Genomic DNA, 22,437 nt, shown 5'->3' with positions numbered 1-22,437 from the left:
AGATGGAAACTGTAGCTACCATTAAGATGTGCTATGATGTTTTCAAATCACCGTAAGTCTTCTTGGCCCTGCACTCTTCAGTACTTACATGCTGCCGCTAGGCGACATCATACGCAAATACGGTGTTAGCTTTCATTGTTATGCTGATGACACCCAACTCTACATGCCCCTAAAGCTGACCAACACGCCGGATTGTAGTCAGCTGGAGGCGTGTCTTAATGAAATTAAACAATGGATGTCCGCTAACTTCTTGCAACTCAACGCCAAGAAAACGGAAATGCTGATTATCGGTCCTGCTCGACACCGACATTTATTTAATAATACCACCTTAACATTTGACAACCAAACAATTACACAAGGCGAATCAGTAAAGAATCTGGGTATTATCTTCATACTTGCCAACCTTGAGACCTCTGATTTCGGGAGGTAGGGAGGTGGGGGCGTGGTCGGGGGTGGGGGGCGTGGTTGGGGGCGTGGTTAAGAGGGGAGGAGTATATTGACAGCTAGAATTCACCAAGTCAAGTATTTCATACATATATATATATATATATATATATATATATATATATACATATATACATATATGCATATATATATATGTATATATATATATATATAGATCTACATCCTGAAAATATGCAAACAAAACTGTGTTTGGATAATTGATACTTCAAACTTGCATAAATAAATATTAAGGAATATAACATAACTTGGCTTCTGAAAGCTTCAAAATGTAATGAATAAAATGCTAAAGTTGTTGATAAACAAGCAATTATTTTAATAATTAAATATGGTCATTTTAAATGAATTATTATGATCATTTAAAATTAATTATTTCAAATATGTTTATTTTAATGTAAAATTCTATGGCTGAATGTAATAAGGAGTCAGAAAAAATAAAAATACAATTAATTTTGATGTTTTTAGCAAAATATAGTAAAAATGTATTTAGTTTTTTTTTTTTTTTTTTTATTAATAAATATCTATTTATTTTTAGGTAAGATAAACATAATAATACAATGTATCTCTAGTCTGGATGATTTAGTTCTTGTCACCCTGTTGTCCTCCCGTAGTGAAAAAAGGCTGTCCTCACTCAGGTCCGCATGGAGCTGGAGGGGGTGTGGCCTCCAGCTCCGGCTGAAAATCGGGAGATTTTCGGGAGAATATTTGTCCCGGGAGGTTTTCGGGAGAGGCGCTGAATTTCGGGAGTCTCCCGGAAAATTCGGGAGGGTTGGCAAGTATGATTATCTTCGACCCAACTCTCTCGTTTGAATCACACATTAAGAGTGTTACTAAAACGGCCTTCTTTCATCGCCGTAATATCGCTAAAATTCGTTCTATTTTATCCACTAGCGACGCTGAGATCATTATTCATGTGTTCGTTACGTCTCGTCTCGACTACTGTAACGTATTATTTTCCGGTCTCCCTATGTCTAGCATTAAAAGATTACAATTGGTACAAAATGCGGCTGCTAGACTTTTGACAAGAACAAGAAAGTTTGATCATATTACGCCTATACTGGCTCACCTGCACTGGCTTCCTGTGCACTTAAGATGTGACTTTAAGGTTTTACTACTTACGTATAAAGTACTACACGGTCTAGCTCCGTCCTATCTTGTCGATTGCATTGTACCATATGTCCCGGCAAGAAATCTGCGTTCAAAGAACTCCGGCTTATTAGTGATTCCCAGAGCCTAAAAAAAGTCTGCGGGCTATAGAGCGTTTTCTATTGGGGCTCCAGTACTATGGAATGCCCTCCCGGTAACAATTAGAGATGCTACCTCAGTAGAAGCATTTAAGTCCCATCTTAAAACTCATTTGTATACTCTAGCCTTTAAATAGCCCCCCTGTTAGACCAGTTGATCTGCCGTTTCTTTTCTTTTCTCCTCTGTTCCCCTCTTCCTTGTGGAGGGGGGGCACAGGTCCGGTGGCCATGGATGAAGTGCTGGCTGTCCAGAGTCGGGACCCGGGGTGGACCACTCGCCTGTGCATAGGCTGGGAACATCTCTGCGCTGCTGACCCGTCTCCGCTCGGGATGGTGTCCTGCTGGCCCCACTATGGACTGGACTCTTACTATTATGTTGGATCCACTATGGACTGGACTCTCACAATATTATGTCAGACCCACTCGACATCCATCGCATTCGGTCTCCCCTAGAGGGGGGGGGTTACCCACATATGCGGTCCTCTCCAAGGTTTCTCATAGTCATTCACATCGACGTCCCACTGGGGTGAGTTTTTCCTTGCCCTTATGTGGGCTTTGTACCGAGGATGTCGTTGTGGCTTGTGCAGCCCTTTGAGACACTTGTGATTTAGGGCTATATAAATAAACATTGATTGATTGATTGATTGATTGATTGAAGTCTTGAACTATACAAAGTATTTCAATGGTTGGAATCTGTGCTTTTCCATGATATACTAGTTACTATGGTAATCTAATTAGTTACTACGGTAATCATATTAGTTACTATGGTAATCTAAGTCACAGCAGCTCAGACGAGGCACCAAGCATTGTGGGCGGGGTGCGTTTCCACAGAGTGTTTCCAGAGTGGCAAGCCTGAAATGTGGGTGTCAGGGACAGACACGGAAGGAGATTTTCACAACAAAGTCCTAAAGCTTAGTGATATACCAGATATATTTGATTGTAGGTGGGGTTGTTTTTATCCTTCGCGTTCATATTTCGCTGTGTTTGTTGCGTTTCGCTTGATTGTAAAATATGTTGATCGAGAGGGTAAGTGAAGTTCATATGTTGTCAATATTCAGGATATATATATATATATAGATATATATATATATACATATATAAATATATATATATATATATATATATACATACATACATACATACATACACATACATACATACATACATACATACATATATATATATACACACACACATATATATATATATATATATATATATATATATATATATATATATATATATTACATATATACATATACATATGTACATATATATACATATATATATATATGTATATATATATATTACATATATACATATACATATATACATGTATATACATACACATATATATATACATATACATATATTTATATATACCGTATTTTCCGCACTATTAGCCGCACCTAAAAACCACAAATGTACTCAAAAGCTGACAGTGCGGCTTATAACCCGGTGCGCTTTATATATGGATTAATATTAAGATTCATTTTCATAAAGTTTCGGTCTCGCAACTACGGTAAACAGCCGCCATCTTTTTTCCCCGTAGAAGAGGAAGTGCTTCTTCTTCTACGCAAGCAACCGCCAAGGTAAGCACCCGCCCCCATAGAACAGGAAGCGCTTCTTCTTCTACTGTAAGCAACCACCCGCCCGCGTAGAAGAAGAAGAAGCGCGCGGATATTACGTTTCATTTCCTTTGTGTGTTTACATCTGTAAAGACCACAAAATGGCTCCTACTAAGCGACAGGTTTCCAAGACGCAATCTCTCCATCCGCACACGGACTACTATTTCACAGCAACTGCCTAAAGACTTTCAAGAAAAGCTGGCTACTTTCCGTGCATATTGTAAAAACAAGATAGCTGAAAAAAAGATCCGGCCAGAGAACATTATCAACATGGACGATGTTCCACTGACTTTTGATATTCCTGTGAACCGCACTGTGGATACAACGGGAGCACGTACGGTGAATATTCGCACCACAGGGAATGAGAAGTCATCCTTCACTGTGGTTCTAGCTTGCCATGCTAATGGCCAGAAACTTCCACCCATGGTGATATTCAAAAGGAAGACCTTGCCAAAAGAGACCTTTCCAGCCGGCGTCATCATAAAAGCTAACTCGAAAGGATGGATGGATGAAGAAAAGATGAGCGAGTGGTTAAGGTAAGTTTACGCGAAGAGGCCGGGTGGCTTTTTTCACGCAGCTCCGTCCATGTTGATATACGACTCCATGCGCGCCCATATCACGCTGGTTTTTAATATATTATTAAAGTTTGACTGACCTATCTGACTGTTTTTTTGACATTCCTTTAGCGCAGTTAGATGCGGCTTATAACACGGGGCGGCTTATAGGTGGACAAAGTTTTGAAATATGCCATTCATTGAAGGCGCGGCTTATAACCCAGGGCGCCTTATGGTGCGGAAAATACGGTATATATATATATATATATATATATATATATATATATATATACCAGTGTTTCCCACACATTCATTTATTTGTGGCGGCCCGCCACGAAAGAATTATGTCCGCCACAAATGGATTTTTCGGCTTTTGACTCGCTCGACCGCTCATAAAAGCAATGGGACTGTCTGTGAATGTTGCTTGTAGTTACACCTCCGGTGCAGTAGGTGGCGGTAGCCTACTATGCATTGTAACTCCGCCAATAGCACTTAATTCACCTGGTGGGCCAGAAGAAGAAGAAGAAGAGGGACGGACGGACGGGATCAAAATACTTGCTGGCTACTTTTCATAATGATGGCGCTTCCTACGTTTCTACCTCAAACGTCCAAAAGCTGCTGAAAGCCTTAATCCAGGATGCCATGGGGGAAAAAAACTTAAATGGTGCCTTTTGGCGATAGTTAGCAGCTTGGTGGCTCATAGCCGGCTAGCTAACGCTTGCTAGCGTGGTAGCATTGCTTCATTTTTACAGGTGTTATAGGTAGATAGGTTATAGCTGCATCGCTCGCGGCTCGTCATATATTTAACATTAATCTGCGATTTCACCGAGCGTTTCACTGACGGTTTCGCCTGACGCTGCTTCATTAACACCGCCGCTGTTTGACTCGGTCACCTGTTTTCATACCAACGAACTAACGTGTCCAGGTTATAACCCTGTTGTCAATAAACACATGTGGACTGAAGCTAAATTGTCCACTGTCCACTGCAGCATGTGAATGCAATGAAAATAATAAAATCTGAGCCAACCAGCTGTTAAAATGTTGTCCAGGTTAATGTTTTGGCCATTAAAGGCCCTTCATTTCAAGATTTCAACTGTGATCGGGCTTTAAACAGGTGGCTGACCTGTTCAGATGAGTGTACCGTATTTTCCGCACTATAAGGCGCACCTAAAAACCACACATTTTCTCAAAAGCTGACAGTGCGCCTTATAATCCGGTGCGCCTTATATATGGGTTAATATTAATATTAATTTTCATAAAGTTTAGGTCTCGCAACTACGGTAAACAGCCGCCATCTTTTTTCCCCGTAGAAGAAGAAGAGGCGCGCGGTGCATGCTGGGATATGTGACGTTTCATTTCCATTTGTGTGTTTATGTAAAGACCCCAAAATGGCTCCTATTAAGTGTGTTGTCTGTCTAATTATAAATAATGCAGACGAGGCGTGTTAACTGAGTTCTCAACGTTTACTCACAGCGTGCTCATAACCACATTCTAACTGCCAGCATAAAACAACGCTTCTCAGGGCTACCGCGCATGCTCGTCACTATCGTTGCATGCTGGGTAGTGTAGTTGTTATATTTGCTAGCTCATAACATCACATTAAGAGACACGCTTACGCGCTTAATTCAATACTCGCCGTCATTCCGGGTGGATTGACAAAAGACCTCCAGCCGCTAGATATTGGTGTCAACAGGGCATTCGAAGCTAGACTGCTAACTGCGTGGGAACAGTGGATGACAGAAGGCGAACACACGTGACGTTCACCAAGACAGGGAGACAGCGCCAGACGACATACGCCACTATCTGCCAGTGGATCGTAAATGCCTGGGCTGATTCAGTCTCATCTGTGGTCCGAGCTTTCAGGAAGGCAGGAATTGTCACTGAACTAATAAACGGCAACGACACTGACTCCATTAATGACGACTTCGACGGATGCCGTATTCGCTCAACTGTTTAATTCGGACACTGAAGAAGAAGAATTCGAGGGATTTGTGAATGAGCTATAACTTCATAAAGTGAGCTTTACATTTTTATTTAGTGTGTTGTGTTGTGTGACATTAACGTTTGAGCAACGTTGAGTTATTGATATATTGTTATTGCTCTGCACTATTTCACGTGTTACTATATTGTGATTGCACGTTTGATTTACGTAACACGAGTAAATCAGCTGTTTATTCATTTTGGGAGTGAACGGAGTTGTCAGAACACTGGTTTGTTTTCTATTAATAAAGTTTGACTGACCTATCTGACTGTTTTGTTGACATAGGTGCGCCTTATAATCCGGTGCGCCTTATATATGAACAAAGTTTTGAAATATGCCATTCATTGAAGGTGCGCCTTATAATCCGATGCGCCTTATAGTGCGGAAAATACGGTAACTGCTACTGGTCAAATAATGTGAAATAGCATTTAATTTTACATGTATGCCATGCCATTTAAATGTAATTATAGATAATAATAATAATAATAATAACAAATACTGTGTAGTATTGTAAATAGTCAACGGGAAGGATTCTAGTAAGATATAAGCCATGAGCACTACACAGCCAGAAAAAAACCTAGGCAGGACAAGTAAAAATATTGGGGCAAGTAGATTTGAGAAGTCAGGCAAGTAGAAAAAAACCTTAACGTTGAACCCTGCATGTGTTGAGCTGCTGCCGCTTAAGGTTAGACGGCACTGTACATAGAGCGGTTCTGCTCGTTAGTAATAAATTCTAATGTTGGATGTTCACTCCTTCACACAGATGAGTATAGAAAAATGTTTTCAACGGCCGAAAAGGGCTCGACTTGGAGAGGAGGTAGGCCTACAGTTCGGACCACAGGTGCGACCTGTTCAGCAGCAGCAGCAGGAGGAGGAGGTTGACTGACTGTGGAAGGACACCTCTGCCTCTGTTTCACTTCATGTTGCTGGTAAATAATATGGTTGTAGTAGTAGGCTAAAGTTAAATAATTTAGTATTCACTAATTAAAGGGGCAGAGCTTTAAGAGACATTTTAGCTTTTATATTTTATAAGATATATTTTTTGTAAGAACCACAATTAATAAATATATTTCAGTGAATCACTAATTGTTCAAATCTGTATATAAATATGTACATAAAATGTAATTATATTCCAACTCCGCGTTATTCTTGGTCATCGCCACTTCACTTCAATTGCGCACACAGTTTTAAGGGATCACCCTACAACACGCCGAAAAATGGTACCGTATTTTCCGGAACATAGGGCGCACCGGATTATAAGGCACACTGCCGATGAATTATCTATTTTTGATCTTTTTACATATATTAGGCACACACCGGCTTATAAGACGCCTTAAAGGGTGTCATATTATGATTTTTTTTTCTAAATGTAAAACACTTCCTTGTGGTCTACATAACATGTAGACCTCATGTTGTTGGTTCTTTGGTCAAAAAGTTGCATAGGTTATGTTTTACAGATCATCTTCAAGCCGCTTTCTGACAGTCGCTTCCGGATGCGCCGTTGTGTGGGCGGTCTTATTTACGTGGCTCACCTTCAGCAGCGTCTTCTCCCCGTCATCTTTGTTGTAGCGATGCAGCGTGCAAGGACGGAGGTGGAAGAAGTGTCAAAAGATGGAGCTAACTGTTTTAATGACATTCAGACTTTACTTAAATCAATAATGGAACGGCATCTCCTCATCCGGAAACAACACCGGAAATGTGTCCCGTGAAAAACCGTCTGACCGGTATTTTAATAACTAAAGTTCCTTGGGTGAATAATATAACTCACTACACCGGTATGTTTTAGCGCTTTCATGGCGAGTTTACTGACTAATATAGTTAAGAACTTTACACTACTTTATATTAGAAATGGCAACAACGGAGTATGAATGTTCCATAACAAGAAGATAGAGAAAAAGAAGAAGCTTATCGACTACGACGTCCCCACGGACTACAAAGGCGGACGCGCGCAATTTTTCAGGATTTATGCAGATCCCAAATACAGATCAGCAGGTACCAGAATGTAAGAAAAGTTGCTTTTGCATAATATTGCGAAACAAAAGATAATATGTCTTACCTTATACACACACCATAATAATACTTGTATGTTTAATGCGCCGACAAACCTTCAAGCGGTGCGGCTTCATAGCTTACCGAAGTCGTATTAAAACATTTTGATAGATTTTTTAACACCGTGTGTAATGTTCTATATTTTCAATGGAACATTTAAAATGTTGGTGTTGTTTACTTGAGTCATAATCAGAGGTGGGACCAAGTCATTGTTTTGCAAGTCACAAGTAAGTCTCAAGTCTTTGCCCTCAAGTCCGAGTCAAGTCCCGAGTCAAGACAGGCAAGCCCCGAGTCAAGTCCAAAGTCAAGACTGGAAAGTCTCAAGTCAAGTCCTAAGTCCTGCATTTTGAGTTCCGAGTCCTTTCAAGTCCTTTTAACCACAGACTAATATACTAACACAGATTGTGTATGCTTTTCAAACGCTGTATTTATTTATTAAAACAAGTGCATTTTAAATTGCAGGAAAGAAAATTGTGCTGACATTGCACTTTATAATAGCACTATTAACCAGTCATTTTAAACATTAACTCATTCCTTTACAGAACAAACACATTGAAAAATAAAGTGCAAATGTACTTATTTGTACAAAAGTGTTAACATTGAAAAAACATGACATATACATGAACATAACAAAAAAGTTGTACTTTTTATATGTCAGGGCCCTATGCTGCATTGCATCTGCAAAAGACCAAATTAGCCAAGAGTCTGTCAGTCATTTGTGCACGATGGGGGCGTAGTATGATGCCACCATGGCTGAAAACTCGCTCCACTGGAGCACTGGAGGCAGGCACTGCCAAGACTCTCATGGCCACTCGGAACAGTGAAGGAAGAGTCTTCATGTTCAATGCCCAGAACAAAAGGGGGGAGAGAGTTGTTTTGGGTTGGTGCACTACTTGTAAGTGTATCTTGTGTTTTTTATGTTGATTTAATTAAAAAAAGAAAAAAAAAATTTTTATTTCTTGTGCGGCCCGATACCAATCGATCCACGGACCAGTACCGGGCCGCTGCCCGGTGGTTGGGGACCACTGAGGTAAACAACCAACAGTATGTCAGAAAGCTAGCTAAAACGGTACACATATTCATAATATAGTATACATTTTAACTGACCTTTATTTTACTATTTTTGTCTTTTTTTAGGTGGCTAAAATACGCGGTGCTGCTGACCGCCGTCTAACGTTACGTGTGATATATTGACTAACGTAACCCTGCTTAAAAAAAAATCACTGAACAAAAAGTATGAATAAGGTAGTGAACTGCAACAGATTCCCGTGTTTGCAATAACGTTATAACGTTAGCAGTGAGTTTACAGCATCACTGATTTAACTACACAGCAAATAAAAGTCACGTTACTGCCAATAAACGTTATCTTACATTCAAAACTTACCGTTCTTTGTGCAACTTCAAATGCCGGACGAAGTTGGAAGTTGTTGCCTCTCCATCAGTAATTTTCGAACCGCATGTGTTGCATGCTGCAAACCGTTTTGTGTTGACCACCTCGTAATTTTTATACCCAAACAAAATTATTTTAGGTATCATTTTTTGTTCACTGGCGTGTGGTTTGGACATGTCTTCTTCGTTGGTTGTCCTGCAATTTGATTGGATGAATGCTGTGTGATGAAAACAAAGTAGATCTAATTTGATTGGCTGTTGTACTGAGCGCACACCAGCTGACACACGCAACGCTGATAGACAAGTACACAATGAAAAATACGGAGCGCTCCCGAATAACTTTTTCATCTTTGGGTTTTGGGGAAAGTAGCAAGTCATGTCAAGTCATGTCAATTCAAAAGGCTCAAGTCCAAGTGAAGTCACAAGTCATTGATGTTAAAGTCTAAGTCGAGTTGCAAGTCTTTTTACATTTTGTCAAGTCGAGTCTAAAGTCATCAAATTCATGACTCGAGTCTGACTCGAGTCCAAGTCATGTGACTCGAGTCCACACCTCTGGTCATAATGCCATCATAGTGCAGTCTACACGTATCTCTTATGTTTGACTGCCATCTACTGGTCACACTTAACATTACACCAAATAACCAAATAACATAGATTCCAGGTGGGTTTGCTCAACCAAACTTATTATTTACATTAGGCGCACCGAGTTGAGTTTTGAGGGGAAAAAAGGATTTTAAATGCGCCTTATAATCCTGAAAATGCGGTACACGGAATTTTAAACACTTTTATCAGGCCCACAGTACACGGAATTACCAGTAAGAAGTACAATTTCCCGACAGTTTGTAGTTAGCCAATTTTGCAGCTACACTCAAAGTCGGATATAACACGGCCGTTGGGGTCAATAAAATACCTATCGCGTTATTCCCAAAATCGCTTTATATAGAAATCCTTATTTGTTTATCCTATTCTTTTTGAAAAAATACAATAAAATGATCCACAAACCAGACGCAATGTGAAAGGTGGATTGTCCTTCCACCTCACAAAATGGGGCGGTCACTAATCATAGTAAGTTCGGACATCACTGTGTCAATATTTTGTTGTTTTTATTTAGAAACATTTTTATTCAGTAACTTCCAGTTTCTTCCGAGAAAGAAAAAAAATTGTTCACGCTGCCGCTTGTTTGTGGTCCTTTGTCGTCAAAGCTAAATGCTATCTTTTGATTTTGTGTGTTTCTAAATATTGTATAGCCTTATCGAATTTACAGAGAACTTCACTTTCAGCTCGATAGCTGCTAAGCTAGCGGAGCACCGCTTCTTGCAACCATCTCATGGAGAGGTTGTCCCTGCTAGAGACACGTGTCTGCCAGGTAGAGCAGAGTAACTTTGTAACTGTAGATGTCGTGGACACGCTTGCTAGCGTTAGCTGTATTAAGCTAACTAGCACAGTTTGTAGCAGCCCTAAACGGCATACAAGCTACCATGAACGGTTTTAGCTTGTTAGCTCGTCCTACAACCCAGTCTACCGGCCGCCACACCGCGATGTAAACAGGTGGAAATTCGGGGTCCATGGCAAAGATCACGTTTTTTAGAATATATATTTGTTATACGAAACTTTGAATATTTAACAAACATTCTGCAAGACTTTGGAACTTGTCCGTGGGTCATTGGTCAATAATTGAACAAGAGGGCCTCGTTGCGAATCTCTGTTCTTGTTCAGATCAAAGTTTGGATGGGGTTGAGATTAGGGTTCTTAAAGTTAAAGTTAAAGTCCCAACGATAGTCACACACACACTAGGTGTGGTGAAATTATCCTCTGCTTTTGACCCATCCCCATGGTCACCCCCTGGGAGGTGAGAGGAGCAGTGAGCAGCAGCGGTGGCCACGCTCAGGAATAATTTTGGTGATTTGAACCCCAATTCCAACCCTTGATGCTGGGAGGCAATGGGTCCCATTTTTATAGTCTTTGGTATGACTCGGCTGGGGTTTGAACTCACGACCTTCCAGTCTCAGGGCGGACCCTAACCACAAAGCCACTGAGCAGGTTAAGGTCTTCCAATTGTGCCTTCATTCATACATTTTTGTTTCTATGTCCTCAAGAGGCTGGGTACACAATATAAGATACATTAACGTACACTAATGACTTCAAAGACCAGGGACAGACCTTCCCGTCATAAAAGGAATTAAAATATTGAAGAATACTCTTTGAAATTGAGGCACAAGGGAGGTTATTAGTCCTGTTGTTTGGGTGTGACACGCCTGTCTTACCCGTGACATCTGCTGCCATCAGTCCCTCGGCCCGGATGACTTTTACCTGCACCACGCCGACGTCTTTCAGGTTGTGCAGTGACCTCCACAGGCTCTGAAACAGCAAAGGCACGGGGGTGAAAGGTCAAAGAGGCTGGCAAATTAGCATTTAAGAGAAAGATGGGTCAATAGTCTGACATTTCATTAAGAGAGGGAAAGGGTAGAGAATGTCTTTTAACAGCCCTCATTTGAAAATATACAGCTGGCATTTATAGTCCGGTCCTACAGAGGAAAAATGAGCAGTAGTAGTAGTTTTGTGTGTACCTTTGATACATTTTAATAATATTCAAACTGTGGAGCTGGGCGATAAAATGATGTAATAACGTGTCCTTGATAGGAGTACAAGACAATTTTGATATAATTGATGTGTCCTTGTTTTAACAGACATAAGAAAAGTTAGACTAAGGTGACTGTGGCACAAAGATAATATGCAGTCAAGCTTTCTCTCGGTATGGAGACTAGATGAAGAGTGTGGTTAGGATGAAATGATGTGCAGCAAAATGTTCATAGGAAACATGAAGACATGGCACTGATATAGAGGATCTGTGCCCAACCAATAGGTCCTTACAAAACAGCAGAGGACTCCTGTTATATAGAAGATATTTGACTACTGCAGCATTTATGTATATAAAAGTTTAAAAAAGTACAAACTAATATGTATCAGATTCAGAATTAGAATCAGAAATACTTTAATAATCCCCAAGGGGAAATTAAGATATTCAGCACAATCCCATTCAAGATCAGACAAACATTACAGGGAGACAGAACAGCATCGCTGACGGGTCTGCCAAATTCCGGCGCCCCTTACAAAAAAGGTGAGAAACAGGTAAACGCTGGGGAGAAGGGGGAGAAAAAAAATGTGTCTAAGCCCGGGCCCCGGGAGAGGGGATCCAGACTGAGGCCAAGGGGGAAAAACCTCATATCCATAGCACACATAAACATCTGTATAATAGGGAAACATCAAAGAAACACAAAGGACATTAAAGACATTAAAAGAGCAGAGCTGATGCAACCAGCCACTTCTACACACAGCCACAAAAGTAAAACAACAACAACAAAAAAACATATACACTGCGGTGGCCTCTGCGGTGTTCCACACCATTGGTCTGCTGGGGTTGGGGGAGCATGGCCAGAGACAGGAGCAGACCCAACAAAGCAACCAAGAGAGCCAACCCAACTCTCGGCCAGTGTCCAGTCTGCATGGATGAGCGAGGATGCGTCCAAGGAGACCGAAGTGTTCGATACCTGCTCATTCAGCCAAGACACTGTGGAGCTTGTCCATCCAGGCGCTCAGCGCCAGCTCTGCAGCCCTGTCTCTTAATAAGGATGGCTACCGAATCTGGTACTTTTTTGGCACTAAAAGAATCCCGCCGGTCCTACCGGGCACAGATTCAATACAAGGTCATGTTTGGGTTTTTCTGTGTTTTGGTGTTTTAATTCCTGTCCAGTCTTATTTCTAGTTTCTATTTCCCGTGTTTAGAATGACTTCCTGTCCTGGTGCTCTTGTTTTGTCAGTATTTGCTGTTTGGTCTCTGTGTTTTGAAGCACCTTTACCTTTACTATGTCCTGTCAGCACACCTTATTAATTAGTTCTATGTAGTTCCACCTGGTGCCTCCTTCAGCGCTGGATCATTGTACTTGGTAGACTGTTGCTGAGTGTGTAAATGTTAGAAAAAAAACATTGTATTTAGGTTTTAATGTTTAAAAAATGTTTGGTTTTAAAAAAACATTGGATTTTGGTGTTCATGTTGGAAAAAATGTTAGATGATTCTTTTCATGTTAAAAAAAAGGAATTTATTTTGATTATTTGTGTAATTTTTTTTAAAGGAAATTATTTTTATGTTAAAAAAATATTTTGTTTCTCATGTTGACACAAACATTGCCTTTTTATTTTCAGGTTAAAAAAAATATAGCATTTTTGTTTTTATTTAAAAAAAAAAAAGATTAAATGTGTTCCCTTCATGTCGGAAAAATTATTTGATATTTCTTTTTATGTTGAAAATAACATTGGATTTTTCCTATGTTGGAAAAACATTGTATTTTAGTTTTAATGTTAAAAAAACATATAATTTTTCTTTCCATGTTGAAAAAACATTGTGTTCTTGTTTTCAAAATAAAACGTATTTATTTTATTATTTGTGTGCATTTTGTAAAAAAAAAATATTTCGATGTTAAAAAAATAATAATTTTGGTTTTCATGTTGAAAAAACATTGGCTTTTTCTTTCCAGGTTAAAAAAAACATTGGATTTTAGAGTTCAATGTTAAAAAAACAACTGACTTTGGGTATTCAAGTTTTAAAAACAAATTAGATTTTTCTTTTCATTTAAAAAAAAACAGTGGCTTTTTTTAATGCTGGAAAAAACATTACATTTTAGTTTTAATGTTTAAAAAAACAGTTTTTTTTTGTTTGTTCCCTGCTTCCTGTGACTATTAAATTAATTTTACTTGCATTACGCCTGCTATCCCTGCATCCTTGGAGTCACACTGCAAGCAACGCTCACCAGATTGTGACAACCTGAGTTAAAGTTAAAAAGTTAAAGTTAAAGTACCAATGATTGTCACACACACACTAGGTGTGGCGAAATTATTCTCTGCATTTGACCTATCACCCTTGATCACCCCCTGGGAGGTGAGGGGAGCAGTGGGCAGCAGCGGTGGCTGCGCCCGGGAATCATTTTGGTGATTTAACCCCCAATTCCAACCCTTGATGCTGAGTGCCAAGCAGGGAGGAAATGGGTCCCATTTTTATAGTCTTTGGTATGACTCGGCCGGGATTTGAACTCCCAACCTACCGATCTCAGGACGGACACTCTAACCACTAGGCCACTGAGTAGGTCCACTAGGCCACTGAGTAGGTGTGTGACGTCACACCTGGTTGCCGGATTTTCGCACATAGCGGACTGAGCCAAACTGCCTCTAGGTCATGTTGTAATTTTCAATGACACAAAGAAATTTACTCTTAAAAACGCTCCAAAGTAAGGCTGCATTTTTCCAAAAATGTGCTAGCTTGATGCTAATATACATTGGCTTTGCTATTGACATGCTACTGATTAGCATTAGCAATTTTACGTGGCGATTTCAACGCCTCCAAATTTGTTAATGAAAACTACAACCAGGTTGCACGGTACAACCAAACAGCCAGTCATAATAGACTTACACAAACTTTAATGATCCACAAGGGAAATTGTTCCACACAGTAGCTCAGTTACAAAGGATGGAAAGGATTAGGATGCAAAGGATAATGCACACAAGGGCACAAAAAGAGGTCGAAAACAAAGGTATAAAGTAGACTAAAAATGTACGATAGTAGCAATATAAAATATTACATATATGTAATATTTACATATTATACACTATATTGCCAAAAGTATTTGGCCACTCATCTATATGAGCAGAATCAGGTGTCCTAATCACTTGGCCTGGCCACAGATGTATAAAATCAAGCACTTAGGCATGGAGACACAAACATTTGTGAAAGAATGGGCTGCTCTCAGGAGCTCAGTGATTTCCAGCGTGGAACTGTCATAGGATGCCATCTGTGCAACAAATCCAGTCGTGAAATTTCCTCGCTCCTAAATATTCCAAAGTCAACTGTTGGCGTTATTATAAGAAAATGGAAGAGCTTGGGAACAACACCAACTCAGCCACGAAGTGGTAGGCCACGTAAACTGACAGAGAGGGGTCAACGAATGCTGAAGCGCATAGTGCAAAGAGATCACCGACTTTCTGCAAAGTCAGTTGCTACAGAGCTCCAAACTTCATGTGACCTTAGCCCACGTACAGTATGCAGAGAGTTTCCTGGAATGGGTTTCCATGGCCGAGCAGCTGCATCTAAACCATACATCACCAAGTCCAATGCAAAGTGTCGGATGCAGTGGTGTAAAGCACGTTGCCACTGGACTCTAGAGCAGTGGAGACGCCTTCTCTGGAGTGATGAATCACGCTTATCCATCTGGCAATCTGATGGACGAGTGTGGGTTTGGAGGTTGCCAGGAGAACGCTATATTTCGGACTGCATTGTGCCGAGTGTGAAATTTGGTGGAGGAGGAGTTATGGAGTGAGGTTGCTTTTCAGAAGTTGGGCTTGGCACCTTAGTTCCAGTGAAAGGAACTTTGAATGATTCAGGATAACAAAACATTTTGGACAATTCCATGCTCCCAACTTTGTGGGAACAGTTTGGAGCAGGCCCCTTCCTCTTCCAACATGCCTGTGCACCACTGCCATAAAGATATGGATGACAGAGTCTGGTGTGGATGAACTTGACTGGCCTGCACAGAGTCCTGACTGAACCCGCTAATGCTAATAGAACACCTTTGGGATGAATTAGAACAGAGACTGAGAGCCAGGCCTTCTCGACCAACATCAGTGTGTGACCACATCAATGCACTTTTGGAAGAATGGTCAAAAAGTCCTATAAACACACTCCGCAACCTTGTGGACAGCCTTCCCAGAAGAGTTGAAGCTGTAACAGCTTCAAAAGGTGGACTGACATCATATTGAACCCTATGGGTTAGGAATGGGATGGCACTTCCAGTTCATATGTGAGTCAAGGCAGGTGGCCAAATACTTTTGGCAATATAGTGTATATACAGTATATAATATATACTGATATATTATTATATTATAATATAATATATACAATAAATAAGAAATCCCAATTACCATGTACAATATTACAGTATATGTAACAGCTGCAGCAAAAAAAGGGCAGCATAACATTTAAAGAGTAGAACCAGCAGAAAATATACATTACAAACAAAGACATGTAGCTAACATAGAAACAGTCAGGTAATAGACAAATATTATCTATTGCCTAATGTATGTATAATAAGTACAATACTTAAAGTATCAACACTTTTTAGGTCACAACAAAAAACAACAACTATACACTAATGCCATCTAATGTCTTGGACTTGCAACTATACTGTATGTCATACTTGCGAATGATAATAAAACAGGGCAGCAGTTATAAAAATCATCTAATTTTTAAATGTTGCAATAAATTAGATTTTATCATCAAAAACAATTCATATTTATTGACACACACAAACTTCGATTCCCCCGGTACTGGAAATGGCTTCTGTATCGGTTCAAATGTGCAAAGTACCCATCAACCAGTATCAAATAAAAGTCAATTCCTAAGGCAGGCAAGAAAAAGGAAAGTGATAAAATGCATAAAGAAGAATGTGTTGCATAGGACCCATTGTCTTTGTTCCCGTGTATAGGCTGACACGCCAACTGGACTAACAATACAGACATTCAAGCAAGAACACATTCAATGAGGCGTGAATGGCAAGGTTATGATAGTTACACGCACAAACACCGGCTTCACACTCGCACCTTCCTTTGGTTTTAAGACACACACACACGCACACACACACACACACACACACACACACACACACACTAGAAGAGAACTAAACACACTCTTAACACTATCAAGTGAAGATACAGCAAGAAAAGAAGAGAAGTCAAAGGGTTCCTCACACATGCAATGCAAACTCCTGATAAGTTTGCATTATCTAAGTGCAACGCTACATTAACTTTCTACAAAGTATTACTAAGGACACATTTAAATATTCTGATGAACCCTTTATGTAAAAAGATAATTTTAGGTCGTTTTCCAGCAGGGGATGCTCTTCATCTGAAGGTGTCATCAGCAAGTAGCTAAGGCTTCTATTAAGGTGGACTTAGGATGATCGACTATTAGACGATTCAATAAAAAAAAGTCTGATTGTGGTGGAATTGTTGAACATTGAACCCCTGGAGGTGAGTTGAGTACCCGAGGCACCACACGTACAGCAGGTGTGTTGGGAGGATGTTCCAAGATGGTGGATGCGAGGCCTGTCGAGATGCACCCCCGTGTTGTGGCTAATAGAGTATGTATTAGAGATGCGCGGATAGGCAATTATTTCATCCGCAACCGCGTCAGAAAGTCGTCAACCATCCGCCATCCACCCGATGTAACGTTTGAGCAGAACTGCACCCGCCCACCATCCGCCCGTTGTTATATATCTAATATTAATAAAAAAATTAAAAAAAAGGGTGAAAACTACACGAATTGCACCTTGTGCAGACAAGATTTTTCGATCGGACACGGAGGAATTAGCGATGTAAAAGACCACCGTTGGGACAAAAAAACACAAGTCTAATGCCGTTGCTAGCGATACAAGTGGAAAACTTTCAACGTTTTTCGTCGCCCAAACAGATTTTTTGGATGTGATAAATGCCGAAGTTTTATTTACGGAGGCAATAATTGAGCATGGACTTCCAATCGCACTGGCTGATCACATGGGACAGTTAATAATGTAATGCAACCTTTAAAAATCATTACGCGGTGATCGCGATCCCAAAAATAAACTTTTCTTGCATGATAATGTCCAGAAAAATTCGCTTTATATTACTATAGAGTCCTTTTAACGAATGAGTTTGATGGTTTATCACAAACCTTAAATGAAAGAAGTCCTTTGTTCTCCTGCACCAAGCATGCGCAATCCTGTCGGCTGTATTTCACAGCACGACATACTGTAAAAAGTGTTTATACTATTTATACTTTCAATTAACAAATTGAAGTCTTGTGAAAGGTTGACAGGATAACTGGCATTAACTGTCAAAATAATTTCAAACTATTGAAGTTAGCTTACAGAATAAACATGTCAATCAACCCATATGATTTTTGCTGTAATATTTTTGTTTTGAAAAGTCACTGTGACTGATAGAAAAGTGATGGTTTTAGCAACATTTTAACCTGTCTGAATGCTAATAGTCATTTTGCGTCGGGGGGCGAAGCCCTGAACCCTCCACCAGGACTTTGTCCTGGACCTACCGGGGCCTGCGGCCCTTGGACCCTGGCTACTAGGTTTTTCTGATTTAAAAGTTGGCAGGTATGGTGAGGTTATAAAGCTTTTGCCTGTTAAAGAAAGGAGACTGATCCAATGCACAGACATTCGCGTGCCACGCTGTCACGACCCAGACGCACACCAGTGCGCAATCATATGGGAGCCGCGCTGAGCGCACCTCCAAGCGCGTCTCGCTGCCGGCGACGGCCAGATATGGGCCCACGCTCCAGCGCCATCCATTTTCAGGGCTAGTTGATTCGGCAGGTGGGTTGTTACACACTCCTTAGCGGGTTCCAACTTCCATGGCCACCGTCCTGCTCTCTATATCAACCAGGGTGAGCCCCACCCCTTTCATGAGCGCACTACGCGCGGAGTGACCCCTGTTACGCGCCCCCGGCAACAGGGGTGGCAAGCAGGTAAGCTGCGCGGGCGGAGCGCGCGGAGTGACCCATGTTACGAGCCCCCGGCCACGGGGGTGGCGGGCAGGTAAGCTGCTTACCTGCTGCGCGTGACGCCGGCCGCGGCGAAAGCGGACGAGGCGGGGTGTCGGTGCGGTGGGCGCGGTAGTGACCCTGGACGTGCGTCGGGCCCTTCTCGCGGATCGCCTCAGCTACGGCTCCCGGTGGGGCCCTCTCGGGGGAAGGGGCCTCGGTCCCGGACCCCGGCGAGGCGTCCCTTCTCCACTCCGTAAAAGTGTCCATCTCTTTTCTTTTTTTTTCTTCTGTTGTGGCATATGCAGCAGGTGCCTGCTCGTTTTTCGTATGTGGGTAACAACATTTAACTATGTATATATATTTCCGAATTGGTTTAACTGCCACCCGCAAAAAAAAAAAAAAAAAAAAAAATTAATCCGCCCGACCCGACCCGCGAGCGGATAAAATCTTAGTTTTTTTAATTTCATCCGCCCGATCCGCGGATAATCCGCGGACTCCGCGGTTGTGTCCGCAAACCGCGCATCTCTAGTATGTATATATGTCTTGTGTTTATTTACTGTTTTAGTCATTCCCAGCTGAATATCAGGTCCCACCCGCCTCTCACAGCATCTTCCCTATCTGAATCGCTCCCACTGCCCTCTAGTCCTTCACTCTCACTTTCCTCATCCACAAATCTTTCATCCTCGCTCAAATTAATGGGGAAATCGTCGCTTTCTCGGTCCGAATCGCTCTCGCTGCTGGTGGCCATGATTGTAAACAATGTGCGGATGTGAGGAGCTCCACAACCTGTGACGTCACGCTACTCGTCTGCTACTTCCGGTACAGGCAAGGCTTTTTTATCAGCGACCAAAAGTTGCGAACTTTATCGTCGATGTTCTCTACTAAATCCTTTCAGCAAAAATGTGGCAATATTGCGAAATGATCAAGTATGACACATAGAATGGACCTGCTATCCCAGTTTAAATAAGAAAATCGCATTTCAGTAGGCCTTTACTTGCACCACTTGGTAACACTCCTCATATACCTGCTACACATAGTAGCAGGTATATGAGTAGGAAAAGGGTGGCGTGCCATCTCCGGGTTGGGGAAGAGATCTTGCCCCAAGTGGAGGAGTTCAAGTACCTCGGAGTCTTGTTCATGAGTGAGGGACGAGTGGATCGTGAAATCAGCAGGCGGATCGGTGCGGCGTCTTCAGTAATGCGGAGGATGTATTGATCCGTTGTTCTGAAGAAGATGCTGAGCCGGAAGGCAAAGCTCTCAATTTACCGGTTGATCTACGTTCCCATCCTCACCTATGGTCATGAGTTTGGGTTATGACTGAAAGGACAAGATCACGGGTACAAGCGGCCGGAATAAGTTTCCTCCGCTGGGTGGCGGGGCTCTCTCTTAGAGATAGGGTGAGAAGATCTGTCATCCGGGAGGAGCTCAAAGTAAAACCGCTGCTCCTCCACACTGAGAGGAGCCAGATGAGGTGGTTCGGGCATCTGGTCAGGATGCCACCCGAACGCCTCCTTAGGGAGGTGTTTAGGGCACGTCCGACCGGCAGAAGGCCACAGGGAAGACCCAGGACACGTTGGGAAGACTATGCCTCCCGGCTGGCCTGGGGACACCTCAGGATCCCCCGGGAGGAGCTGGACGAAGTGGCTGGGGAGAGGGAAGTCGGGGCTTCTCTACTTAGGCTGCTGCCCCCGCGACCCAACCTCAGATAAGCGGAAGAAAATGGATGGATGTACCCTTTATGTGAATCATATTCAATAATTATATCTAACCTTCTTACAGTCTAACAGGATAAACCTTGTCAAATGATATGAAACCATGAGTTAATCACAAAGATTACTATCAAGGCTTGGGTGAGGTTGATTACAAAAATAAATACCAATATCGCTCCACCACTTTAGTCATACTTTTTGCGCTGAAGAAACTTCTATGACATTTGCTACGGACTTTGGTTTTTTGGGGTGATATTGTCATTACTGCCACAAGTGGTGGGAAAGTGTATTACAACGGAGTACCACAGCTCAGCAATAATGGGCCACTTATGGTGAAGAATGACTGTTCTACAGCACAAATAGAGCAATAGTTATTACAAGGCATGTAACACTTGAAGACCAAAAATACAGGTTTATTATTTCTACAAAAATTAATTAGGTGTTGGGTCGATCCAGGTAACACTCTCATCAGCCAAACCAACACACACAAAAACATGAACCAATCGCTTTTGTTCATGCCCAAATACTCAGGTACATTGAGGCCAAATTGAGAAGCATCTTAAAAGCAAGAGTGGCAATGCACTTCACTGCAATTTATTTCTCTCTCTGGCAATAACCTCGTCCATCCCCACAGGAGTAATTATAAATTAAATCTCAGTCAGGCCGGGCTACAGACTTAATTCATTATTACCAACTCTGTCAGACTCTGCCTGTTTCCAGCGATATCATTGTCCAAAAGCTCTGCAAAGGAGATGAGAGGGGAAAGTGGGGGGGGGGGGGACTGACAGAAACAGACACAGCCAGGAAAAAGCAAAGGGGCAATGCTCAATTCGAGGGCATGATTTCTGTGAAGATACACGGGCTTGTTGTGAAAACAGCCGGGAAGAGAAAAGAGTCAGAGAGGACATGGGAGGCAAACTGAAGACCAACAAGTCAGCTTGTTTTTAGAAAGACAACATGTGGTAATGACCCACTTGCAAGTTTAGGGACAACAGTGATGGTAGAAACACAACCCCATCCATCCATTTTCTACCGCTTGTCCCTTTTTGGTGTCGCAGGGGATCGCTGGAGCCTATCTCAGCTGCATTCGGGCGGAAGGCGGCGTACACCCTGGACAAGTCGCCACCTCATCGCAGGGCCAACACAGATAGACAGACAACATTCACACTCACATTCACACACTAGGGCCAATTTAGTGTTGCCAATCAACCTATCCCCAGGTGCATGTCTTTGGAGGTAGCCGGAGTACCCGGAGGGAACCCGCGCAGTCACGGGGAGAACATGCAAACTCCACACAGAAAGATCCCGAGCCCGTAATTGAACTCAGGACTACTCAGGACCTTCGTATTGTGAGGCAGATGCACTAACCCCTCTTCCACCGTGCTGCCCAGAAACACAACCATTCATTTTAATTGTTCACACTAGTGTTGTCCCGATACTAATATTTTGGTACCGGTACCAAAATCATTTTGATACTTTTCAATACTTTTCTAAATAAAGGGGACCACAAAAAATTTAATTATTGGCTTTATTTTAACAAAAAATCTTACGGTACATTAAACATATGTTTCTTATTGCAGGTTTGTCTTTAAATAATCTATTTTATCCTGCACTACAACGAGCTAATGCAACAAAATTCCGTTCTTATCTTGACTGTAGAGTTCAAATTTGAATGACAATAAAAGGAAGTCTAAGTCTACTATCTGTTCTCAAAAAGCACCAATTGATACAGGAAGTATCCATCCATCCATTTTCTACCGCTTATTCCCTTTGGGGTCGCGGGGGGCGCTGGAGCCTATCTCAGCTACAATCGGGCGGAAGGCGGGGTACACCCTGGACAAGTC

The 22,437-nt window shown here is 41.7% G+C and overlaps 1 protein-coding gene across 7 annotated transcripts in view; it reads right to left on the bottom strand.

The window, feature by feature from the left end:
* mctp1a (multiple C2 domains, transmembrane 1a) overlaps positions 1 to 22,437 on the bottom strand; it is a 502,786-nt gene that overhangs the window by 237,719 nt on the left and 242,630 nt on the right. For all 7 annotated transcript variants that reach the window (XR_009817879.1, XR_009817880.1, XM_061986604.1 and 4 more), the window contains one exon: positions 11,572 to 11,665. Coding sequence is in view for 5 of the 7 variants with exons in the window: in XM_061986604.1 (XP_061842588.1) it covers positions 11,572 to 11,665 (94 nt within the window). In the remaining 2 variants the exon portion in view is untranslated. The remainder of the gene's footprint in view (positions 1 to 11,571; positions 11,666 to 22,437) is intronic.

Source organism: Nerophis lumbriciformis, linkage group LG12 (assembly GCF_033978685.3).
Source record: "Nerophis lumbriciformis linkage group LG12, RoL_Nlum_v2.1, whole genome shotgun sequence".
In the NCBI taxonomy this organism is placed as follows: Eukaryota; Metazoa; Chordata; class Actinopteri; order Syngnathiformes; family Syngnathidae; genus Nerophis; species Nerophis lumbriciformis.
The sequence above is the reverse complement of the archived record's forward strand: the minus strand, read 5'-3'. Positions and strand labels throughout refer to the sequence as shown.